Source organism: Protopterus annectens, chromosome 8.part0 (genome assembly GCF_019279795.1).
Source record: "Protopterus annectens isolate FY-2018-M chromosome 8.part0, PAN1.0, whole genome shotgun sequence".
NCBI lineage: Eukaryota > Metazoa > Chordata > Ceratodontiformes > Protopteridae > Protopterus > Protopterus annectens.
In genome coordinates this window covers 1,808,821,372-1,808,842,740 of record NC_056741.1, presented here as the reverse complement: position 1 = coordinate 1,808,842,740, position 21,369 = coordinate 1,808,821,372, and the positions used below count along the sequence as shown (strand labels likewise).

Genomic DNA, 21,369 nt, shown 5'->3' with positions numbered 1-21,369 from the left:
AGTTTTCCTTACCCTGCTGGTGAATACTGGTTTCACTGACAGCACCACATCACAAGGTACTTTCCCATTGTTGATTATTTTGAACCGTGCCTTTGCCTGACGCCCAACCAGCACATTGTTGAAGATAAATTTATTTTCATCCACTACGTAGATCCCACAGCAGTCTGCTGCTTGCAGGCACTGGAACAGGCTAATGCTCTTACACAGTCGATGTTCTTCAAAAACTGATGCAATGTCATCCACAGCAATTGCTATGAAAAAAGGCATTTTTTAACATTTGAGAAAGTGCAGCAGCATTTCTGGCTATTTATAAATCAAGGGCATTCAATAAAATGGCACGTCAAATATGCATTCATTAATTACTGAGAAATTGAACCAATGGCATTCAAAATTACATTTGCAATAGATGTTTATTAAAGTGAATTCATTTTTAAAAAATACTAGTATGTTACACAGTTCCAGGAAAATAAAGGTGGTTTTGAGGTAAAAAAAAATCCTTCTGAATGATCCAAAAGCATTAGTTCTGCTCCTAATACATATACAAGAAAAAATGTACAGTTGTAGAAGTAAACTTAACATAACAGTAGATGTTTAAATAATTACTACTGCAGTATCATTAGCTATATGGGTTATATCCTGCCAAGGATAAGTCAGCTAGCTTCCAAAGCTTCAGGGCACCTTTGGCAGCTCAAGCTAAACTGACTAAAAGACAAGTTTGCTTGTGAAGCTCTTAAGGGGTTTCCTGCAAAAAGAAAGACAGAGGCTAAGCCCTAAAAGGACCGTGCCAGGAACAACAACAAATAAATATCCAAACTTAAATATAAATAAAACACTAAAAGCAAGGTGGATAGAGGGAGTGTCTACTGCAGCAATGATCATATGAACATCTACTGTTAATGGTAAGTTTACTTACACAGCTGTAATATGTTTATGATATTGATCACTGCTGCAGTAATTTTAGCTATACAGGTAGATTACCTTAGCTTACTACATTTGGGGGATGGAAGGAGAAGGGTCAAGGAGCCTCTGGAGATTGGTCTAGCAAAGCCTGATCTGGACTAAGAGAAGGAATAAAGCTTGTAATGCTGTGAAAACTAATGTACAGAGGACCAAGTTGCTGCTTCTAGAATATTTCTCAAATCCAACTATTTCCAAAAAGTCACAGATGAAGCCAAGGCCCTGGTAGAATAGGCCTTTTCCCTGCCTGGAATATTTTGTTGTGGTGAGTATAATAAAAGGCAAAAGCCTTAGACAACCATATGGGAAAAGTCTGTTTTGACACAGGTTGTCTCTTCTTCTTGCCTTCATAAGAGATGAATAATTAATGCAAAGATCTGAAAGACTTAGTTCTGTCAAGCTTGTACCAAAAGTTGTCTGTGGACATTCAGGGTATGCAGTATCATTTCTCCATCACTTTTAGGTTCAGGAAAGAAAAGAGGGAGATGGATAGTTTGCCTTAAAGTAAGCTCGGATACCATTTTAGGCATCATAGAAGGATTAGTGTTCAAAAAACTCTGGCTTTGTGGAAAATGAAATAGGGTTGACTCACCAAAAGAGCTTGCAACTCAGATACCATTCTTGAAGAATCAGGAAAACTACTGCTCAAGTTAAGAACCTCAAGTCAGCTGGTTTAAATGGAATCACATTCTAGCTTCTCTAACACAAAATTAAGAACCAAAGCAGAGGTCACTGGTTTTATTGCAGGCCTCTTTATGAAAAACACCTTTCAAAACATTTTTGAGACTGCACTGAAAAAGGAAGATCCATGGGCAGGCATGCTAAATGGCTGATAAATGAACATAGATGGAGGAATAAGAAAGGCCATAGGATAGTGACTCACACAAATGTAAAACCTGATAACAACTAGCCATGAATGGGTGCTGGTTAAGTTGTTGGTACCAACATAAAAACGTTTTCCATTTGCTAATATAGGAGCCTAAACAGGAAACTGCACTCCCTGGAAGCAATCCTCACTGACATCTGTGCAGTCACTGAAACATGGTTCAAGGCTACAGACAGCACCCCTGCCATGCAAGGCTACAATGCCTTCCACACATTCAGACCCCAAAACAAGTGTATCCATCTTCATTAAAGCCAAATACACATTGAGACTGGTTAAACAGTATAACTCTTTTGATCTAATCCAGGTCCAGCTACCTATAGGTAAAACACCCTGCCACATCAATGCTAGTTACAGGTCCCCCAGCATGAATCAAGAGAAGCACACTGCCTACCTGGACTTACTAGAGTTGCTCACCATAAAGCCAATCACTTTGGTCATGGGAGATTTCAACTATCCTTCCATTAATTGGGTGACATACACAAGTACAAAGATGCTAGCCACAAGGTTCCTGGACTTTGTTAATATAAATGCCCTGGAACAGCTAGTCTGCACCACCACAAGAGGCTCAAATGTCCTAGACATAGTACTCACTAACATGGGGGGGAGGGGGGTCACTGCAATATCCCCTGTGTGTTGCCTTCCCTGGTAAGGCCAGGCCAGGCCATAACTTTCTCTTATTAGAAGTAACAATCAAGCCTGACACCCCCACAGGGGCAAAAAAAATGAAACATTTCTCCAAAGCAAACTACAGCCTACTAGGCAATGGTATAAAAAGTTTCAACCCCCTGCTAACACAGCCAACACCAACTCTATGCAGAAGAGTATACAAGTGCCCTGTATAACCACCTAAACAACTGTATAGACTCGGCTGTATCTGACCGGATCAAAACCAGGTCCTCCCAAAAAAACAAGCCACCTTGATGAACCTCAAGTACAAATAGGTTTTATATCAAAAGGAGGAAACTGATGTCTAAGAACAAGAGAGAACTTACTCAGCAGAAGAAGAACACCCTCAATAGCTTGAACAAGCAAACTGGATATATTGTAATGTCCTCTAAAGCTAGTTATGAAGCTGAATTAGAATCCCTAGCTAAGGATAATCATAAGACATTCTTTAGCTACATCTGAAATCTAAAAGGGAATGGCCAACTATGTTCTGAGCTTATAGTGGACAGTAACTCTCACACTGAACCTGAGGAAACTGCCAACCTGTTAGCTGACAGATGTGGAGCAAGCTTCACCCCTCCCCCCGTCCCCACCAGCCATACCATAAAGCATACCTGACACCAGTCTTCTACCTATTATCTCCAAAAAGCAAGTCATATCCGCACTCTCCAAGGCCAAAAACATGGCCTCTATAGGACCACATAACATCCCAGGCTGCTTACTACACAATCTAAAACAAGGCCTAGCAGAACCTCTTGGCACGGTCTTTAACCACAGCCTGAGCAATGGTTTTGCTCCAGCAGAATGGAGAACAGCAACAGTAATCCCCTTGCACAAAGGGGTCCATCAACCAACCCTGAGAACTACAAACCCATAAGCCTGACCAGCCTTATTCTGCAAGGCCATGGAAAAAATCATCATGGACCTTATCAACAAGGACATAGGTGACCTTCAAATGACCTGACCCAGTTTGGCTTCATTAAAGGTAGAGCATGCTTATTGAACCTGGTGAACTTCTTCATGAATGTCAACAAAGTCCTGGATGACGGCAAATCTGTACATACTGCCTATCTTGACTTAGTCATGGCTTTTGACACAAACTCCTCCTCAGGTATCATTGAGAAACTCTCCCAGCTTCACTAGATGGGTAGCCAACTGGCTCACAGACAGAACAGACAAAAGTTGGGGATTCCACCTCTACCAGTAGACCACTTACCAGTGGTGCACCACAAGGATCTGCGCTGGACCCTCTACTGTTTGTAATCTATTTCTCAGAAGTTCAGGTGAAACTAGATGGCCTGTGGCGGATGCTGATGACTGCAAACTGGGTGCAATTATTGAGACCCCAAATGATGTTAACATATTACAAAAGGGGCTAAAACAGACAAATGATTGGTGCCAAAGCCACAGACGATAACTAAATGTAAAAAAGTACATTACTGGTTCCTTTGGCAAAGCAGAGCTTAATGCAAATTTAATACTGACAGCACCCCCCTAAGCTCAAACACCGTGGTGTGAGATTTGGAAACACAGGTTGATAGCAATCTAAACTTTAATCACCATGTGTCCACAGTGGTAAGGAAAATCTTCTACTCTGTGCATCTTATAAGTAAGGGCATTGTATCCAAGAATAAGGATGTTATAACTCCACAGGAGTCGACCCTCATCAGACCACTAATGGAGTGCAATGCCCCCTTTTGCATGTACCTCACCAGACACCTGCAGCTGATGGAGAGGCCACAGACGTTTCTCGTCAAGAAAATTCAGGGCTTCCAAAACATGAACCACGTGAAAAGACTGTAAGACCTGTCACTGTACTCTGTATCCTACAGGTTGCTGAGAGGCAACTTGTGCCTGTTCTAAAGAGCAGTCTCTGACCCTGCCCTAATAGAACTGCTGCACATCTGCAAATCAAATGGGACAAGAGTCACCCACTCCAATGATCTCAACCTAGTCTCTGACATTAACAGAACATGATGGAGAGACAGATATATCTTCCAGAGATTGCAGCTCCTCTGAAATAAACTCCCAGTTGACATGAAGCAGAGTTCCTCAATGAGCCTATTCAAGCACAACCTACCCAACTGGGTAGCACCTATGTCCCCCATGGTCAGTGGCAGTTGGTGCTGATCATACACTTGCTCTGTGAATAATGACCATCTAACCAAGGTCATTTAGGGAATATGCATATAACATGGCTAGGCTTGTAAAGGCCATAGGGCCATTAGCCTAGTAACCTGCTATGAACCTATGATTTTCTAGTAGTAGGCTTTCTTGCCTCTATTTGCACCTGATGCACATCTGCAGTAAACAGGTCTCTTAAGGGAATAAAGACCCTATCATCTAGGCAGTCAGTTGAAGTTGACTGAGGTTGGGATGTATCAAATACCCATGATCTTGTGTGAGCAGATTTACTCTGTAAGGAAGCTTGTGGTAATTGCCCCTGGCCACTTCCTAAAGAAAGAACCACTGCTGCCTGGTCAGAAGGGAAATACCACAATCATCTTGGAGAATTCCTTCTGAATCTTCAGAAGTACCATAGATATCAACAGAAAGGGTGGAAGAGCATACAGGAACACTCCTGTCCATGGAAAAGAAATATATCTTCTTTCAGCCCTTATTACCTGACTTCCTAGAGCAGAATCCTGCTAGATAATTGTTCAGTGAGAAGGCAAACAGATCTACTTGTAGAACTCCTCGCAGGTGATTCAAATGTAAGGAAACCCCATGACCTAGTTACCATTCAAAATAGCCTGCACTTGTCCTGCTCAGCTTGTCTGCCCCATAATTTTGCTCTGATGTAATGTAGGAAGCCTGAAAAGTGAAACTGTACTGTGAAGCTGTATTCCAAGCTAACATGGCTAGGCTGCAAAACGCGGACCAAAGATGATACAGTGAGTTGAGTACCTTGATCAAGGCAAGCATTTCTTTTATATTTATGTACTTGCATCTTTTCTTGGTATCCTACAAACCTTGTATGTTTCTCTCTCCTAAAACTGCTTCCCAAACAAATTCTGAGACATCTGTGGTGACTGACTGACTGACTGACTGCTTTAGAACTGAGATAGAGAAGGAGAGATCTGGGTTCAAGGAAATTTGCAGTCTCCACCAAATGATTCCTCTTCTGACAAATCCAGCACTGATATTTGAAAAGACAAATGATGTTGGTGCTGGGATCAAAGAGACTTCAGATACCATAGTTACCTTTCTCATGTGGAGCCTTGCCAGGGTAATACTTAGAATCATAGATGCCATGAAACCCAAAATTCTGATGTATCCCCTCACAGTGACCAGTCTGAGTGGAAACTTTAGAAAGAGATGCAGATAAAGATCTATTTTTTTTCCTGTGGAAGAAAAGCTCTTTGAACCTAGCTGCCTAGCTGACTCCCTGGAACACAATACAGTGTGAAAGAGTCAAAAAGACTTTTGAATGTTCTCTTGGAAGCCTAACTTGTGTAAGAGATGTCTCACCCAAATGAGGAATTCCTGACATAAGGAAGTCATCTAAATATAGACAAATGTGGAAACTCTGTATCCTGCAATGAGCTATAATGGAGCTAAACACTTTACGAACACTTTTCGTGCAGTGGATAGTCCAAAGGGTTAGGAAAAGAATTGATAATTTGATCCACACACAGAAAACCTTAAGAAACACCTGAAGTCTGGATGAATAGGAATGTGATGATAAGCATCTTTTAAATCCAGAGTTACCAGGAAACCTGAATGATGAAGGAGAGACAGGTTGTAAAGTGACAGAATTTTGAACTTGGGCATTAGCACAAACAAGTTTAGGAAACAAAGGTCCAGAACTGATATCCAAGCATTTCTTTCTTTGGCATTATAAATATCCCTGAACAAAAACCTTTCCCAACCTGGAAAGGAGGAAATGCTTCTGTCATTTCCAGGGACAACATGTGATGAAGGACAAGGGGAAATAGAGTCCAATCTGGTGGATGAAGAATTACCCCTGAAAAGAGAGATTTCCTCCCACTGCCATTTGCAACCTTGATGGATAATCTTTAGAACCCATTTGTCTGAAACTATCTGCTGACAAAGAGAAAAGTGAAAATCTATAGTTTCTGGAAGGCAAAAGGGGCTGTAAAGTGTGTGTGTGGGGGGGCTAACAAGGTCCCTTAAACAGTCATTCTGACTTGGTTTGGGGGGGTCCTGAATTCATTTTGGAACTCCACTGCCATTTCTTCGTCCATGTCTGTTTACCCGAATTGTGTTGAGACTAGTTATTTATTTATTTATTTATATATTTTTCTGCCAAAATTAAGTGAGGGGTTACAGAACCCCTTAGAAAATTTGGAAAATAGGGTTGAAAAATCTTAGACATACTGGTATCATCTTAACCCTTTCATCACATTTCTTGATAACCTATGCAGCAAAGGAACCAAAAACTAAATATTATCCGAAGGAGAAATTAAATTCTTATGTTTCACATCATCTGGGAAGTTCTGAGAATGCAGCCAAGCAAATTTCTTCAAATCAGTACCAGTGGCCATTACCTTGGAAGAAGTATCAAATGAGTCATTTACACTCTGTAAACAATGGGTAGTGACCTGTACAGATTCAGGGCCTCCAAAATAAATATTTAAAGATGATTTTTCTTCATAACAAGAAACTGCAAATAAAACATTTCTCATACTTTCACAATTAGAACAAACTGACAATTAAAAATTCGGAAAATCAAGGTTGCACTTTTCTCATACTTATCAATAATGTCATTAAGAGTAAAACTGTAATAAACTGAATGTTTAGCAGCAGTAGGATTAACTAAAGCTATAGTTGCTGGTCAGTTTTAAAAGACTGAGGAACTTTACCCATTCTGTCTGTGTTTTTACAGGCAGCAGGCTGCCTATCAGGAAAATTGAAAGCAGTGACACACACATCATCCAAAGCTATCATAAATTCCTTCTGTATCAGCTCATAATATTTTCTGAAGGCCTTATGAAACCTCAGTGTTCTCCCACACTGGAACATTCCGGAAATAGTCTCAGAGAAAGAGAAACCCCCACAAGGAGAAACAGAAACTGAGTTCTCCTCTGAATTAGAAATCAGGAAAAAACCCTGCAGCTGTCCGCTTCGTGGTCTGGTCCAGATTCATAATCTTGAATCTCTACAGAAAAAGAGATCTCTCTCTCTCTTTTACCAGAAACCACCTAATAAAAAAGTTCACTAGCCTGAATTAAACTCTGAGACAGACCCAATAAACTATTCCTGTCTAATGAAATTTGAGGAGGAGTAGATACATGTTTAGTTTTCAGTTTCTTTCTGACAAGAAAAATGGGACAGACAGTGTTACTAATGGCGGCAGCAGCAGCTACTACAAGGATGGGCACAACATTCTGACTAAACAGGGAAGCCTTCTCTGTTCCCTCTTCCACAATTGACAAGTGTGTCTCTCCCTTGCCCACTGAGGGGACCCCAATAGCTGCAGAGGACATGGCTAACCCCCTTGTCCATAGTGGCTGCAGATGCTACACTTGAGGGATCCAAGGTAAAAGATGAGTTGGTTGAAACCAACTAACGGCCACATCAGAGTCATTCACCCGTGCTTAGGCAAATTGCTAACCTGCTGTGGCAGCAAAGGCTGTTTGCTTAACTTCTTCTTTTTGTATGTTCTTCTTTTTGTGACTGTAAGAAAGACAGGCTGTGGGGGCAGTAGTTTGTTCTATGGTCAAGCTGAAAATGGTCCCTCTTTCCCATAGAAAACAAGCAGCAAAATCTGGTAAAAAATTCAAGTCTAAAAGTCACCTTTCCCCCACAAAGACAGTAAAAAGCACTTTAAAACACTTTGCCTGTTACAAAAAGTAAAATAAATTCCATTTCTCCACAGGAAAACAAATGTCTTTCAATTTCTTTAAGCAACGTTTATACTGGCAGGAGAAAACAGCGCTCCCATTTAAAAGTACAGTTAATCCCTGTGATAGTTTATATAGACATTGTTAGTTTAAACATAACTTTCCTAAATGGGAAAGTACAATAAATAAACAATTTCAATAAAGTGGAAGTTTCTTCCCCAAAGAGAACTTATCTGCTCAACAAAGGAAAAGCACATAACAACTGTCAATCCTCAAAAGCCTGCAGAAGAGCATTCTTTTTGGCAGCAGGAAAACTCTGAAGCACTTGACAATTAAACCTGTCTTTTTAGACAGTTCAGCACAAGATGACTATTGGTTTGAAGACTTGGAATGTGCCCTGAAGCTTTGAAAATTGGTCAACTGTTGAATAAACACCAACGATGAATGAGGATAATGCCACTCTCTAAAAACATCCACTGTACATAAAAACAAAGTAGAAAGAAAGCTCCACGGTTCAGGTGTGAATACAAAACACTTAGTAAAATAATTATTAGTAAAAATGTGAGCACATTTGTATTCAAACCTAATAGCGCTTCATCAGACATACTCCAAATGTAACAGCATGAGTTTAAATACAGCTAACTACCAATCATATTACTTCAAAAATTAACTCTCAAAGGGTGGCCACTAAGAAAACATTTAAATGACACTGCATAAAAGCATATATTATCTGTGCATCTGCTGTTATAAGTCATAACGTTCCATCTGTGTTGTTCATCTTCTTTCATTCATCACTGATGGGTCTGGTTCCGAGCCAAAGAAACTCTCGAGCTAAGTCTCTACCGAGAATGCCCTTCTCCCTGTTACCTCAGATCGGGTTTGCTAAGAAAAAGTAAGTAAAGCTGAGGCCACCTTTACGCAATACCTTAGGGCACCAATTAGACCCAAAGCATCCCCCAGGAGCCTATGGAGGGGGAAGGAGAGCGGGAAGTGATGAATGAAAGAAGATGAACAACACAGATGGAATGTTATGGTAAGACATAACTTCTTTATCTGATGTTGTTAATCTTCTTTCCATTCATCACTGATGTGACAGAATCCACAGCTACCTTGATGTGCATGGGCAGCCCTTATGGAAGAATATTCCTGAGTACCATTGAGCCAAAGGCAGCTCTCCCTCTGGAGACCAGGTCCAATTTGTAATGACTGATAAAGATATGAGGCTTAGCCCAAGTAGCTGCTGCACAGATCTCATCCATGGAAGCCCTGGAGTGGAATGCTATAGAAGTTGCCATAGATCTAGTGGAGTGGGCTTTGACTTTTTGCATGGCTTCATTATGGAGGGAATAGGTGAAACGTATGCAGTCCCTTAACCATCTTAATAATGTAACCTTGGAAACAGCCTCTCCCATTTTGGGTCCCAAAAAAGAAATGAAAAGCTGATCAGATTTATGGATAGGTTTGGTCCTGTCTAGGTAAAATATCAATTGTCTATGTGCGTCTAAGGAATGAAGGCAATACTCTCCTCTACTGGCAAAATTTGGAAAAAACCCTGGTAGATCAATGGACTGGTTAACAGAGAATTCAGAAACAACTTTAAGAAGAAAGGATGGGTTCATCTGAAGTGACACTCTGTCTTTATGAAAGACCAGATATGGTCTCTTGATACACAATGCCTGCAGCTCTGAAACTCTACTGGCTGAGGTAATGACTACCACAAACAAAGATTTCCAAGACAAAAACTTTAGATCACACTTAGCAGCAGGCTCAAAGGGTTTTTGAGTCAAAGACTGGAGGACTAAAGTGAGATTCTATGGTTCCACGTGCTGTCTGAGAGGTGGCCTGAGATGAGAGGTCCCCTTGAGAAAAGCCTTGCAGAGGCATAGAGAGATAAGAGGGGTGCCATCTATACCATTGCAAAAATTGGAAATTGCCACTAGATGCACTTGTACTGTAGAGTCAGAGGTTCCATTGTAAAAAACTTATCCAGGTATTGAAGCACTGCAGTAACTGGAGCCAAATACGGGTCTAGCATGTTATCCTTGGACCAGATGGAGAACCTTTACCACTTATCCTGATATAGTCTTTTGGTGGATGATTTGTGAGAGGCCAGAATGATGTCTCAAACAGGGGAGGAGAGATTAGCTTGCCTGACGACTAGAGGGAGTAGAGAAACCAAGCTGTCAGCTTGAGACTGGACAGGTTCAGGTGACTCAACCCTTGGGGATGAGTAATCAGATCTGGTAGAGGGTCCAGAATCCATGGCGGGTATAATAGGTCAGGCCGACGAAAGGGGAACCAAACATGCTGATGCCAGAATGGGGCTATGAGGATCACCTTGCATCCCAACCAAAGAGCTTTCTTTAGAAATTGTGGGATCAGAGGAATGAGAGGATAGGCAAAGAGAAGTTCCGTGGGCCAATCATAGATCAGAGCATCCCTCGGTGGGTACCCATCTGGGAGAAGTAGGGTGAAGTAGCCGCTGCACTTGTTGTTTGATGGGGAAGCGAAAAGATCGCAGCAAGGCTGTCCCCAGTGGTTGAAGATTACAGATGCCACCTTGTGGTTGAGGGACCACTCATGGGGCATGAGGCTGCATCTGCTTAGTTTATCTGCAATCACATTGGAGCTCCCCAAGATATGTGTTGCTATCAGAAAGCGGTTGGAAGCTATCACCCACTGCCAAATTCTCATGGCTTCTCGACATAGGGGATAGGACTTAGTTCCTCCTTGCTTGTTGATGTACCAGACCACTGACATATTGTCTGACTGAATTGCAATTGTCCTGAAAGGGAGAGACGAATGGAAGGCATGCAATGCTAACAGCATGGCTCTCAGTTCCAGAACACTGATATGCAGGTGGGCCTCTGAGGTGGACCATGTGCCTTGGACAGTCTTTACCTGGAAATGGCCCCCACACCCATTCAGGGAAGCATCCATTTTCACAATGGCTATGGGCTGGGGGGGCTGAAATGGGTGGCTCCACAGATCAATGTCTGGCCTCATTCACCAAAGCAGGTCCTTGTTTGCAGGAGTTGGTTACTCGAATCTTGTAATCCAGGGGATGACAGTTTGGGAACCATTAATAGAGAAGGAGCCATTGCAGAATCTGCATATGTAGCTTTGCTAGAGGCATTATTGGAACTGACGCAGCCATAGAATCTAGGACCTGAAGAACTTCCCTTGCAGAGGCTGTTGTTTGGGAAAAAAATCACCAGGAGTTGAAGTGGGAGTGATACCAGACAGGACTGAGTACTGAACACTGCTCCAACGAACTCTATTTGTTGTGTAGGGATAAGGTTTGATTTCTCCCAACATATTGTTATTCCCAAGAATTTTGCCAGAGAGAGAGACTGGTGTAGCGCTGTTACCAGAAGATGCTTGGTGGGGGCGGTAAGGAGCAAGTCATCTAGATATGGAAACACCTGGAATCCTTTTAGTCTGAAATAAGCTGTTACCACTGCCATGCATTTCGTGAACCCTCTGGGGGCTGTAGAAAGACCGAATGGCAGGGCACGGAATTAGAAATGACTGGCTCCTAGCCAGAAGATTAAGCAGACTCTGGGAGCATTTGTCCATCTTGATGTGGCAATACACATCCCAGAGATCTACAGAGAACATCCAATCACCTTCTCTTAAAAAGGAAAGGATGGACTGAACCGTGACCATCTGAAATTTGGTTTGGGTGACAGACTTGTTTAAACTGCTGAGATCCAAAATGGGTCTCCAGTCCCCTAGCTTTTTTGGCACCAAAAAGAATCTTGAGTAAAATCCAGATCCACGCTGGTCTGGTGGGACTGGTTAGATGACTCTTTTTTTGAGACAGCTTTATAATCTCTGAAGCTGCTTCTTCCCTTTGACTGGGTGAAATATCGGGAAGTTTTCTTGGAAATTCTGGATGACAAGAAAGGGGAATGGTGTAACCTCTGGTGATAATGTTCTGCACCCAACGATCGGTCGTGATAGATTGTCAGGCAGCTTGGCGCAGAGAGAAACGACCCCTGACTGCTTCTAGAGGTAAGCAATTGGGCTGCCCCTCAGGAGTGCTCATAAGGCTGTCCAGAGAAGGAGTCCCTGGAGCCTTAGTTGTGAGGAACCCCTCTCCCCCTGTAGGGGCATCTTCCAGAATTATTACCCCCTCTGCCTCTGGGAGTATCATCACCACGTGCGGCACAGAAGGGACACTGATATTTCTTATGCCACATTTTCCCACTCCTCTGATTCCTGGAGAAGGTACGTTGAAGGTTGGAAAACCGTAGGCCTAGGTCAGACAGGGTTTTTCCATCTCGTTCGCACCTGGCTAGCGTGTCCTTCACTTTGGAACCAAAAGGGGACAAAGCTTTGATGGGAGCATACAGAAAGGAAGACTTAAAGGGATCTGCGAGGTCACAAATGCACATACAGGCATGACGCCTCATAACAATGCCCAAACCCACTGCTCTAGCCGTGCCTTCAGCTACATGTGAGATCAACCCCATGGATGAGTTGGATACTGATTCCAGGGTTGCGAGCTGCGAGGCCACTTTGCCCCTGACCTCATCAGACAACTGTCCTGTGAGCATCCCAGAGAGTTCAGAGATTAGGTCCCTCTGGAGCCCTGTAAAATGTGCCAAATAATTCAGGGATCATATAGCAAAAGTCCCTGATGCAAAAACACACTTCCTAAGTCTGTCCACTGCCCGGGACTACCAGTTGGGTGGGTGGACAGCAGGACTTTCATCAGCCAAGTGGTTTTTTGTGGCCACCCTCACCACCACAGCATCAACTGGTAACCCTTTGGACAAGTGCAGATTCTCCTCAGGAGGGGAAATAATTTTGTCTGGTCTCCAGGGGATCACCTCAATGGTATCAGCATTCTTCCACACATGCTGCATGACGAACTAGAGAGATCATAGTCAGGCGTTGTCACACAAGAGGTAGAAGGCCGGGTGTGAAAAGCCTGCAGGAACACGGACTCCTCAGATGAAGGGTTGGAGGGCTTCCAGTCACCTCTCTGCTTTGACATCTCCAGGATGTCTCCAAATGAGACATCATCAGGAGGTGACCATGGGGACCCTTCACCTTCATCGTAATACGTGTCTTCCATTAAGAACGCCTCAGGTGAGTCCACGTGCTTCCTCTTGCATGTCTTCTTACAAGGGGGCTCCTCAGTGGGGGTCTCTGAGGAGGGCTCGGAAGAGTGGGTACCCTGAACAGGGGTGTCCTGTGGCTTCTCTGCCCAGTGTTCCAGGGAGGGGGTCTGTGACAGCTGTAGCTCAGGGGGTGAAAACTGGAGTTCCGACATCAAAGGACTGCTTCCAGAAGCAAGAGCTGTGCTACCAGAATCAAGAGCCCTCTCCATCGCGAGGAAGGCAGGCCCACCTGAAGAGGGATGGAAGCCCAGAAACGAGAAAGACAACCTCAGGACTGAGGTCACACCCTGCTCCGACGGATCTGCCCTCATGGATGGAGTCTCAAGCAGGAATGGCACAGATGTGGCCATCGGCGCTGAGGGAGGAACGAAGGAGAAAGTTGGCACCGTACCCTGGGCTGACTTGCTCGTCCCCCAATCCCCAGATTGAAGAAGGACTGGTTTGGTGGGAACTGAAGACCAAAGGGGCAAACTCAGAGTCAGAGTGAGATGCACCATAGGCGCTGAGGAGATGGGTTCCAAGGAGGATGTCGGAGCAGAAGGCTTCAGAACCGAGATGGTCAAAGGAGGAGTGTAAGATGGAGTCTGCGGATAAGGCAACCCAAGTCCTATAGGTGGATGGGTCTTAGAAAATGGGGGAATCCTCCTGGCTAACAAAAACTGGTCTACAAGATGCACCACGTCATGTTCCAAAAGGCTACTGGTGGATCTAGTGGATACTCCAGACAGAGAGAGTCAGGATGATTGAGAAAAGGGCTATACACTTGGCCCAGAAAAAAGTCTATGGAAGGGGAGTATCGGGTCCATGGTGCAAGGCCTGCCAGCGCCGAAGTCTCTAGTTTCGAGACCAGAAGCAAAGGGGTCAGATCCAATGAGGTCAGTACAATGCTCGGTGCTGAAGTGGCACTCGGAACTGAAATGGTCGGTTCCAAAATGGAAACTGATGCTGTAGTCGATGGTGTCCCCTGAGCCAGAGGAGCTACAGTTGCTGAAGTCAAAATAGGTGTAGTAAGATCTATGATCAGTGCTGGAGGCAGGGCCGGTGTCAAAACAGGTGTCGGTATCAAAGTTTTTGAGATGGACAGAGCCGAAGAGGCAGATTTATGCTCTGACAATAACTTGGGGCCCTTAGATTTCCCAGGCTTGCTCTGATCACCCGATGGTGAAGAAGGAACAGAATGGGATCTCTTTTTGTCCTTAGAAGGAGGGGTTGAGACCTCCATCACAGAAATGGCCTCTGAGAAGGGAGACTTGAGCAACCCCTTCAGAATTAGTTTATTTTTGCGCTTATTAAGAGTGCGTTTGCTGAAGCTCTGACAAATATCACATGGAGGCTGCACCGAAAGGTGGGCCACTCCCAAACAGTATACACAGTCATCATGAGAATCACTGTTAGGTAACTTGCCTTTACAAGAAGTACAATGCTTAAAGCCTGAAGTACCCTTCTTAACCAACCTCTTGGTAATAAAAAACACCACAGCCAACTGTATAAACCAACTATAATGAAGTCAACTCCTGTCAAAAAAATCACAAAAATACCAGCAATAAAACAATACACTTGTATGAAGAGAAGAAAGGGAAACACTTGAAAAAAAATAAAAGCTAACAGCTTAAACAGGAGAAACAATGCCAACTATGGCATTGAAGAAATACGACAAGGGTAAGGGAAAAGACCATACCAACAATGGTACTTGAAGTTTACCAACAGTAACAATGGGTAGAGTGGAAAGAATAAGGTTAGACAGAAGAAACTACACTAGCAATACTAATGGTTTAGTAAAATATGAAGATATCCCAAAAATTTCTCACAAATATCAAAAAAGACTTCACTTAGCTGAGAGCTCAGCTGAAATGCAGCTTTATGGCTACGTGGCAAAAAAGATCTGGGGTAACAGGGAGAAAGGCATTCAGGGTAGAGACTTAGCTGGAGAGTTTTTTTGGCTAGCGCGAGATTGGTAATAGGCCAACTCAGTTCCGAGGGCTCGGAACCAGACCCATCAGTGATGAATGGAAAGAAGATTAACAACATCAGATCACTGGCATGTTAATAAATATAACTAACATACAGATAACATCATGTAAACATAAAATGAAATGTGCAAAAAGTGCAAAGTAAACATTGATACTAATGGACAAAAAAACTTCATAACCATATCTTAACATCTGAGAAGTCTATCAACCAAAAAATGTTTAAGGGAAATTCTGTCATTCACTCCACAGGCTTTATCATCCTGTAGTCTGATGATCCATTCAATCTCAAGTTGTTCAGTATAGTTGTTAAAATTCCCTAATATAATACTCTTATTCACTAGTTCAACTACTAGAAATGAAAATTTATGTGAAAGGTCATTGTTAAGTACATGACAAGCTAATGCACTGGTGTCATCCTTCCTATTTATTGCATACAAATGATGAGGATGAGAGACTGGATCTTTAGAAAGAGAAAAAACCCTTTTCACAACCTTGAAGGCAGATGGACCCAGAGAAGCCATGGCCAGTCACACTGAAGCCAAATGATCTGATACAAGTGGATCACAACTCTAACCTGATCCATGCCTCTAGGAGGGAGCTGGACTTGAGCTATCTAGGGCCAAGGCTCCGAGGGGCAAGGATGGATCTGACATAATCAGATTAGACCCCAGCCCCATGGATCCGAGGACTCATCCTAATGTGAAGGCGTAGGAACAAAACTGGTCAGGGATACTATCAGAGTCGAAGAAATAATTCAGACTTTCGAACTCTCAGAATAGTCAGATCCTGGGGCTCCAAAACCAAAGGATGGATTGGAGAAGGAGATAAAGCTGTGTGAGTAGTGACAGGAAGACTCACAGATTCAAAAGGGAACAGAGCGGAGATAATCCCCATCTAGATCTGAGCTCTAAGGAACTTTCACATCATCCCAGTCAGATCCACTTTGGAAAGACTCCTGCAGGACCTAACGGATAAAGTAGTTGACTGAGGTCTGGAATGCTTTTTAGGTGTCTGCATAAAAGCAGAATGGGACTGAGGGGAGAAAGGGTCTATCAGAAACTCTGGTACGCAAGTCCTCAGCATGTAAGACATGCTAGGCATAGGATCTGAAGATTTAGGATCTGTTATTTGAGTGGTAGGACTGGCTGGAATAACAATAGAATCAGAAGGCTTAGGATCCCTAAGGCTTTGGGTCCACAGTCTGTCTTTTTTGGTCCGATGAACTCGGATCTGAAAATTTGGAAACTTTTGAAGGTGCCTCCAAGGAAGTCTTAGGAGACTTCAGTGACAAATGCTTCTTGTGCTCTGACAAAGCTTTTGAAGACTTACTGGAGATTTGAGCCCCTGAAGAGGAAAAAGATGAGGGAGGAAGCAAACTTTTAAGTACAAGCTTACTCCACCCATCATCTATGCTTCTTGAATTAAATCCTGCACAAATTATACAGTTTGTATTTAAATGAGAAGTTCCTAAACAATAGACACACTTCTTGCGGGTGTCTGAGTTAGGGATTTTATGCCCGCAAGAAGTGCATTTCTTGAAACCTGTCGGCTTGTCAGTCATGACAGTAAAGATCCATAGAGAGATAAACCTAGTTAAAGGACAGATTTTTTTTAAAGGGAATATAAAAAAAAAGAAATACCCTGTATAATAGGGTAGGGGTTATGGAAGAAAGACAAAATACCAGCAATTGTATGTTTGAGAAGTTGCTATAAATATACTAGGAGCTTAATACAGACAATCTGAAAACTAAGAGGGAGATTTAATTTCAGAGAAAACAGGTAAATGTATACCAGTGGAAGAATTTACATTAAAGATAATTAAACTTTTTCACTTACAGCTACACAAAATATAAGGAAAAGCTGTGAGAGAAGAATCCTACATTGTGCGTGACTGCGGCCAGTGAGATCTGAGATACTGGAGATAGGCTAGGGCATTAGGGGTAGAGGGAGGAGCATCCAAAGTCTGCAGCTGAATCAGATCTGAGGATTGAATCCATAACCCATTTATTGAGGAAGAATGAAAAGGACATCAAATTCATATGTTCATAGGAGGTTACTAGGCTAACGGCCTTAGAGCCCTTATAAGCCTAGCCATTTCATCCTAAGTTGTCCCAAGGATTTCCTTCCTACTGTGGATATATGATGGTCAAAGTTCAGATAGCTATCAGCCTGAGTACCCAGATCACATACCACTGGAGGGTGCTGTCTATAATGTAATTAGCAGGGATGTCAGCTTTCCCAAAGGGAATAATAATGCATTGTTTTGCATTTAGCTTTAATCCGTGGTTTTGGCACAAATCATTTGCCTGAGTTAACCCTGTCTGCAGTACATTAACATCACTGGGAGACTCAATGACTGCTCCCAATTTGCAAATGTCAGTGAACTTGGTCAGCCACAGGCCATCCAAGTTTGCCTGGACTTCTGAGAATTAAATTCTGAGCAGTAAGTTAATGGTTTTGTAAGCAAATGTGGCTGAGAAAGACTGGAATTTTGTTAAACTTGTGGGTGGACTGTAAAGCATATTCCTCACTTTATGCCATTAATGTTTAGAAGAACACTAAATGAAAAAAGTACAGTTGTGTACCTACCATAAATGTAGATGTTCGAGTGTATTCACTGTTGCAGTCATTACACTTGGGTTATCCTGCTGGCAGGCGACCCGCAGTCGGCCCAAGTTCCAAAGTCTTGGTCCGGCTTCAGTTGCTGTTGCCTCTTCCCTGAAGTCAGTGCGCCAGGGGTATAAAAGTTGCAACCAACGCCATTTTCTTCAGTTTTTCTTGCCCCAGATGTCAGGTGCCCCCCAGATAGGAAGGCTGGAAAGATAAAATTATGCCAAAAAACATGCATATATTACTATAAACTTTTCCTTCATCTACAAGCAAATACACCACATAGGTTGTATAGAGTTGAGAAGTACAGAAAAGTCCCAGCAATGAAAAGGGGGATGGTGGGTGGGTAACCTGGACTGCAACAGTGAATACACTCGAACATCTACATTTATGGTAGGTTCACAACTGTACTATGTTCTTCGTGTTTCACTGTTGCAGTCATTACACTTGGGTAGAATCCCAAAGCTGAGGTTGGGTGGCTGGGGCTAAATTGGATTTGGAGAGGCTAATAGGCCCTGCAGAACTGCAGTGACAAAGCCTGCTCTGGATTTAGAGTAGAGAGGTAAGTGGTAATGCTTGGTGAGAGTGTGCACTAAGCTCCAGGTTGCAGCTTCTAAAATGTCTTTGGTTTTTACTCCTCTGAGAAAAGCTGCTGAACTGGCTGCTGCTCTGGTGGAATGAGGCCTAATGCCCTTAGGCACTGATTTGCCATGTTGTGCATAACAGAAGCGGATGCAGTGGCCTATCCATTTTGAAATTGTCTGCTTTGTAATAGGCTTTCCTTGTGATCCTGCAGCATAGGCTACTAACAGTTGCTCAGTTTTTCTGAAAGCTTTTGTTTTGTCCAAGTAGAATCGTAGCTGTCTGTGTATATCCAAACAGTGCAGAAGTCTCTCCCCTTTATTCTGGGGATTTGGGAAGAAAGTAGGTAAATGAATGGTTTGGTTCAAGGCCACATTGGAGACCACTTTTGGCATGAATGTTGGATTTGTCCTAAGAGAGACCCTGTCCTGATTATAAATGAAGAAAATTTCCACAGCTATTAATGCCTGTAACTCTAAGACTCTTCTTGCTGAAGTTATTGCTAGGAGCAGAGCAGTTTTCCATGATAAGAATTTTAGATCAGCTGTGTTGGCTGGTTCAAAAGGAGGCAGTGTGAGTTTTTCTAAAACAAAATTGAGATCCCAAGTTGGTACTGGTGCTCTCCCTGGGGGTCTTGTATTTTTTGCCCCTCTGAGGTACTGTCGTAGTAGAGGATGTGAAAAAATAGGAGGTTCCGTATTGTAGTGAGCTGAAATGGCAGAGGCATGGATTTTAATTGATGAGAAAGATAGGCCTTTGTCCAGCATCTCAATTAGGTATTGTAAAATCTGAGGTATATTAAGGACAAGTGGTTCGAGCCCTTGTGCCTGTTTCCAAGCACAGAATATCTTCCATTTTTCTGCATAAGATTTCCTAGTGCTGGGCCTCCTGGCTTCTAAAATGACATCCATAACAGCTTTAGAGAGAGGTGCAGTCTGAGTGGCTACATTATCTGCCATGCTGCCAGATTTAAGGTTCTGAGTTGACTGCGCAGAATCTGATTGTTTTGTTGTGTCAGAAGATGAGGAATTTGAGGTAGAGGCCAAGCTGGGCCTTGAGACAAGTTCTTTAGGATTGGGTACCAGTGCTGGCGTGGCCAGTCTGGGGCAATCAGGATAATTTTTGGCCATTCTTGTATGACTTTTAGGAGTACCTTGGTAAAGAGAGACATCGAAGGAAAGGCATAGACTGTCAGGCCTTTCCAGCTGAATGACAGAGCATCCACTTTCCCTGCTTGAGAGTGATACGTTCTTGTGCAGAATTTCTGTATTTGGTAATTGTGAGGGGAGGCAAAAAGATCTATGTCTGGGCATCCCCATTTCCTCGTTATCATGTTGAACACCTGTAGATTTAGTTTCCATTTGTGAGGATCCATGAGATTTCTGCTTAGTTCGTCCGCCAGTGTATTTTTTGTTCCTGGCAGGAATTGTGCCTGCAGATGTACTTGATAGGTCAGTGCTGTGTTCTACAAAATCATGGCTTGCCTGCATAGGGGGTAGGAATGTGTGCCCCCTTGCTTGTTTATGTACCACATAACTGTGGTATTGTCCGTCTTTATCAATAGCTGTCCTGGATGTAGTAGGTCCTTGAAAGCTGTCAGGGCATTCTGTACAGCTAGCATCTCTTTTTGATTGATGTGAAGATGCATTTCTTCCTTGGGCCACGTGCCCTGAATACATTTTCCTGCCATATGTGCCCCCCAGGCATAATCCAATGCATCCATTGTTATTGTCTGCCTGGCTGTGGGTAAAGTGAAAGGCTGTCCCTTGTTGTGGTGACAGGCCTGGGCTCACCATTAAAACTCCTATTGTAGGCAGGGAATTAAAGTTATGATTGTCTCCAGGCTGTGATAATGCTGAGTCCAAACACTTTTTAGATACCATTGTAGTTTCCTCGTATGCAGTTTTGCATATGGAATTAGTAGAATGCAGGATGCCATGAATCCCAGGGACTGCAGATTTTTTCTTGCAGGGAGCTGGGTTTTTGTTGCCATCATTTGAAAATAATGAGTCAGTTGCCTTTGTTTGTCTGGCGCGAGATAAGCCATCTGGGCAGTTGTATTTAAGCTTGCACCCAGGAATATTATCTCTTGAGAGGGCACTAGTTTTGATTTCTTTTCGTTTACTGTGTACCCTAGGCAAATTAGCAATCTTTTTACAAACACTAGATGGTTTAGATGAATGTCCTTGCTCTCTGCTTGAATAAGGCAGTCGTCCAAGTAGGGATATATTTGAATTCCTTTTTGTCTGCAAAATGCAATTACTGGTGCCAGGCATTTTGTGAAGACCCTGGGCGCAGTAGATAAGCCAAAGGGCAGTGCAGAGAATTAGTAATGCATTGAGCCTGCTTTGAATCTGAGGTATCTTCTGCAAGATTGTCTGATTGGAACATGCAGGTATGCCTCCTTGAGGTCCAAAGTAACTAGCCAAGCCTTCTTCCCAGCATGGGCAGAAGTTGATGTAATGTTAACATTTTGAATTTTGGAACATCCAGGAAAGTGTTTAGGATTGACAGGTCCAGTATTGGTCTCCAGGCTTTGTCCTTTCTGGGTACTAAGAAAGGTCTTGAGTAAAATCCTTGTCCCTGTTCTTGCTGTGGAACTTTTTGAATAGCTCCCATGTCCATAAGAGCAGCAATCTGTTTTTGTGCCTCTGCCCATTGGTTTTGTGGCAGGTCTGACATACCTTTTGGCTTTGGAAGCGTGTGGAAGTGGAACCTGTAACCCTGAGAAACAATATTCAGCACCCATTGGTTCTGGG

At 43.0% G+C, this 21,369-nt stretch overlaps 1 protein-coding gene across 1 annotated transcript in view; it reads right to left on the bottom strand.

Annotated features, from left to right (window-relative positions):
- Positions 1 to 21,369, bottom strand: part of HYDIN (HYDIN axonemal central pair apparatus protein) — a 6,673,197-nt gene that overhangs the window by 1,751,346 nt on the left and 4,900,482 nt on the right. Inside the window, exon 59 of the mRNA XM_044079523.1 lies at positions 13 to 251. Within this exon, the coding sequence (XP_043935458.1) occupies positions 13 to 251 (239 nt within the window). The remainder of the gene's footprint in view (positions 1 to 12; positions 252 to 21,369) is intronic.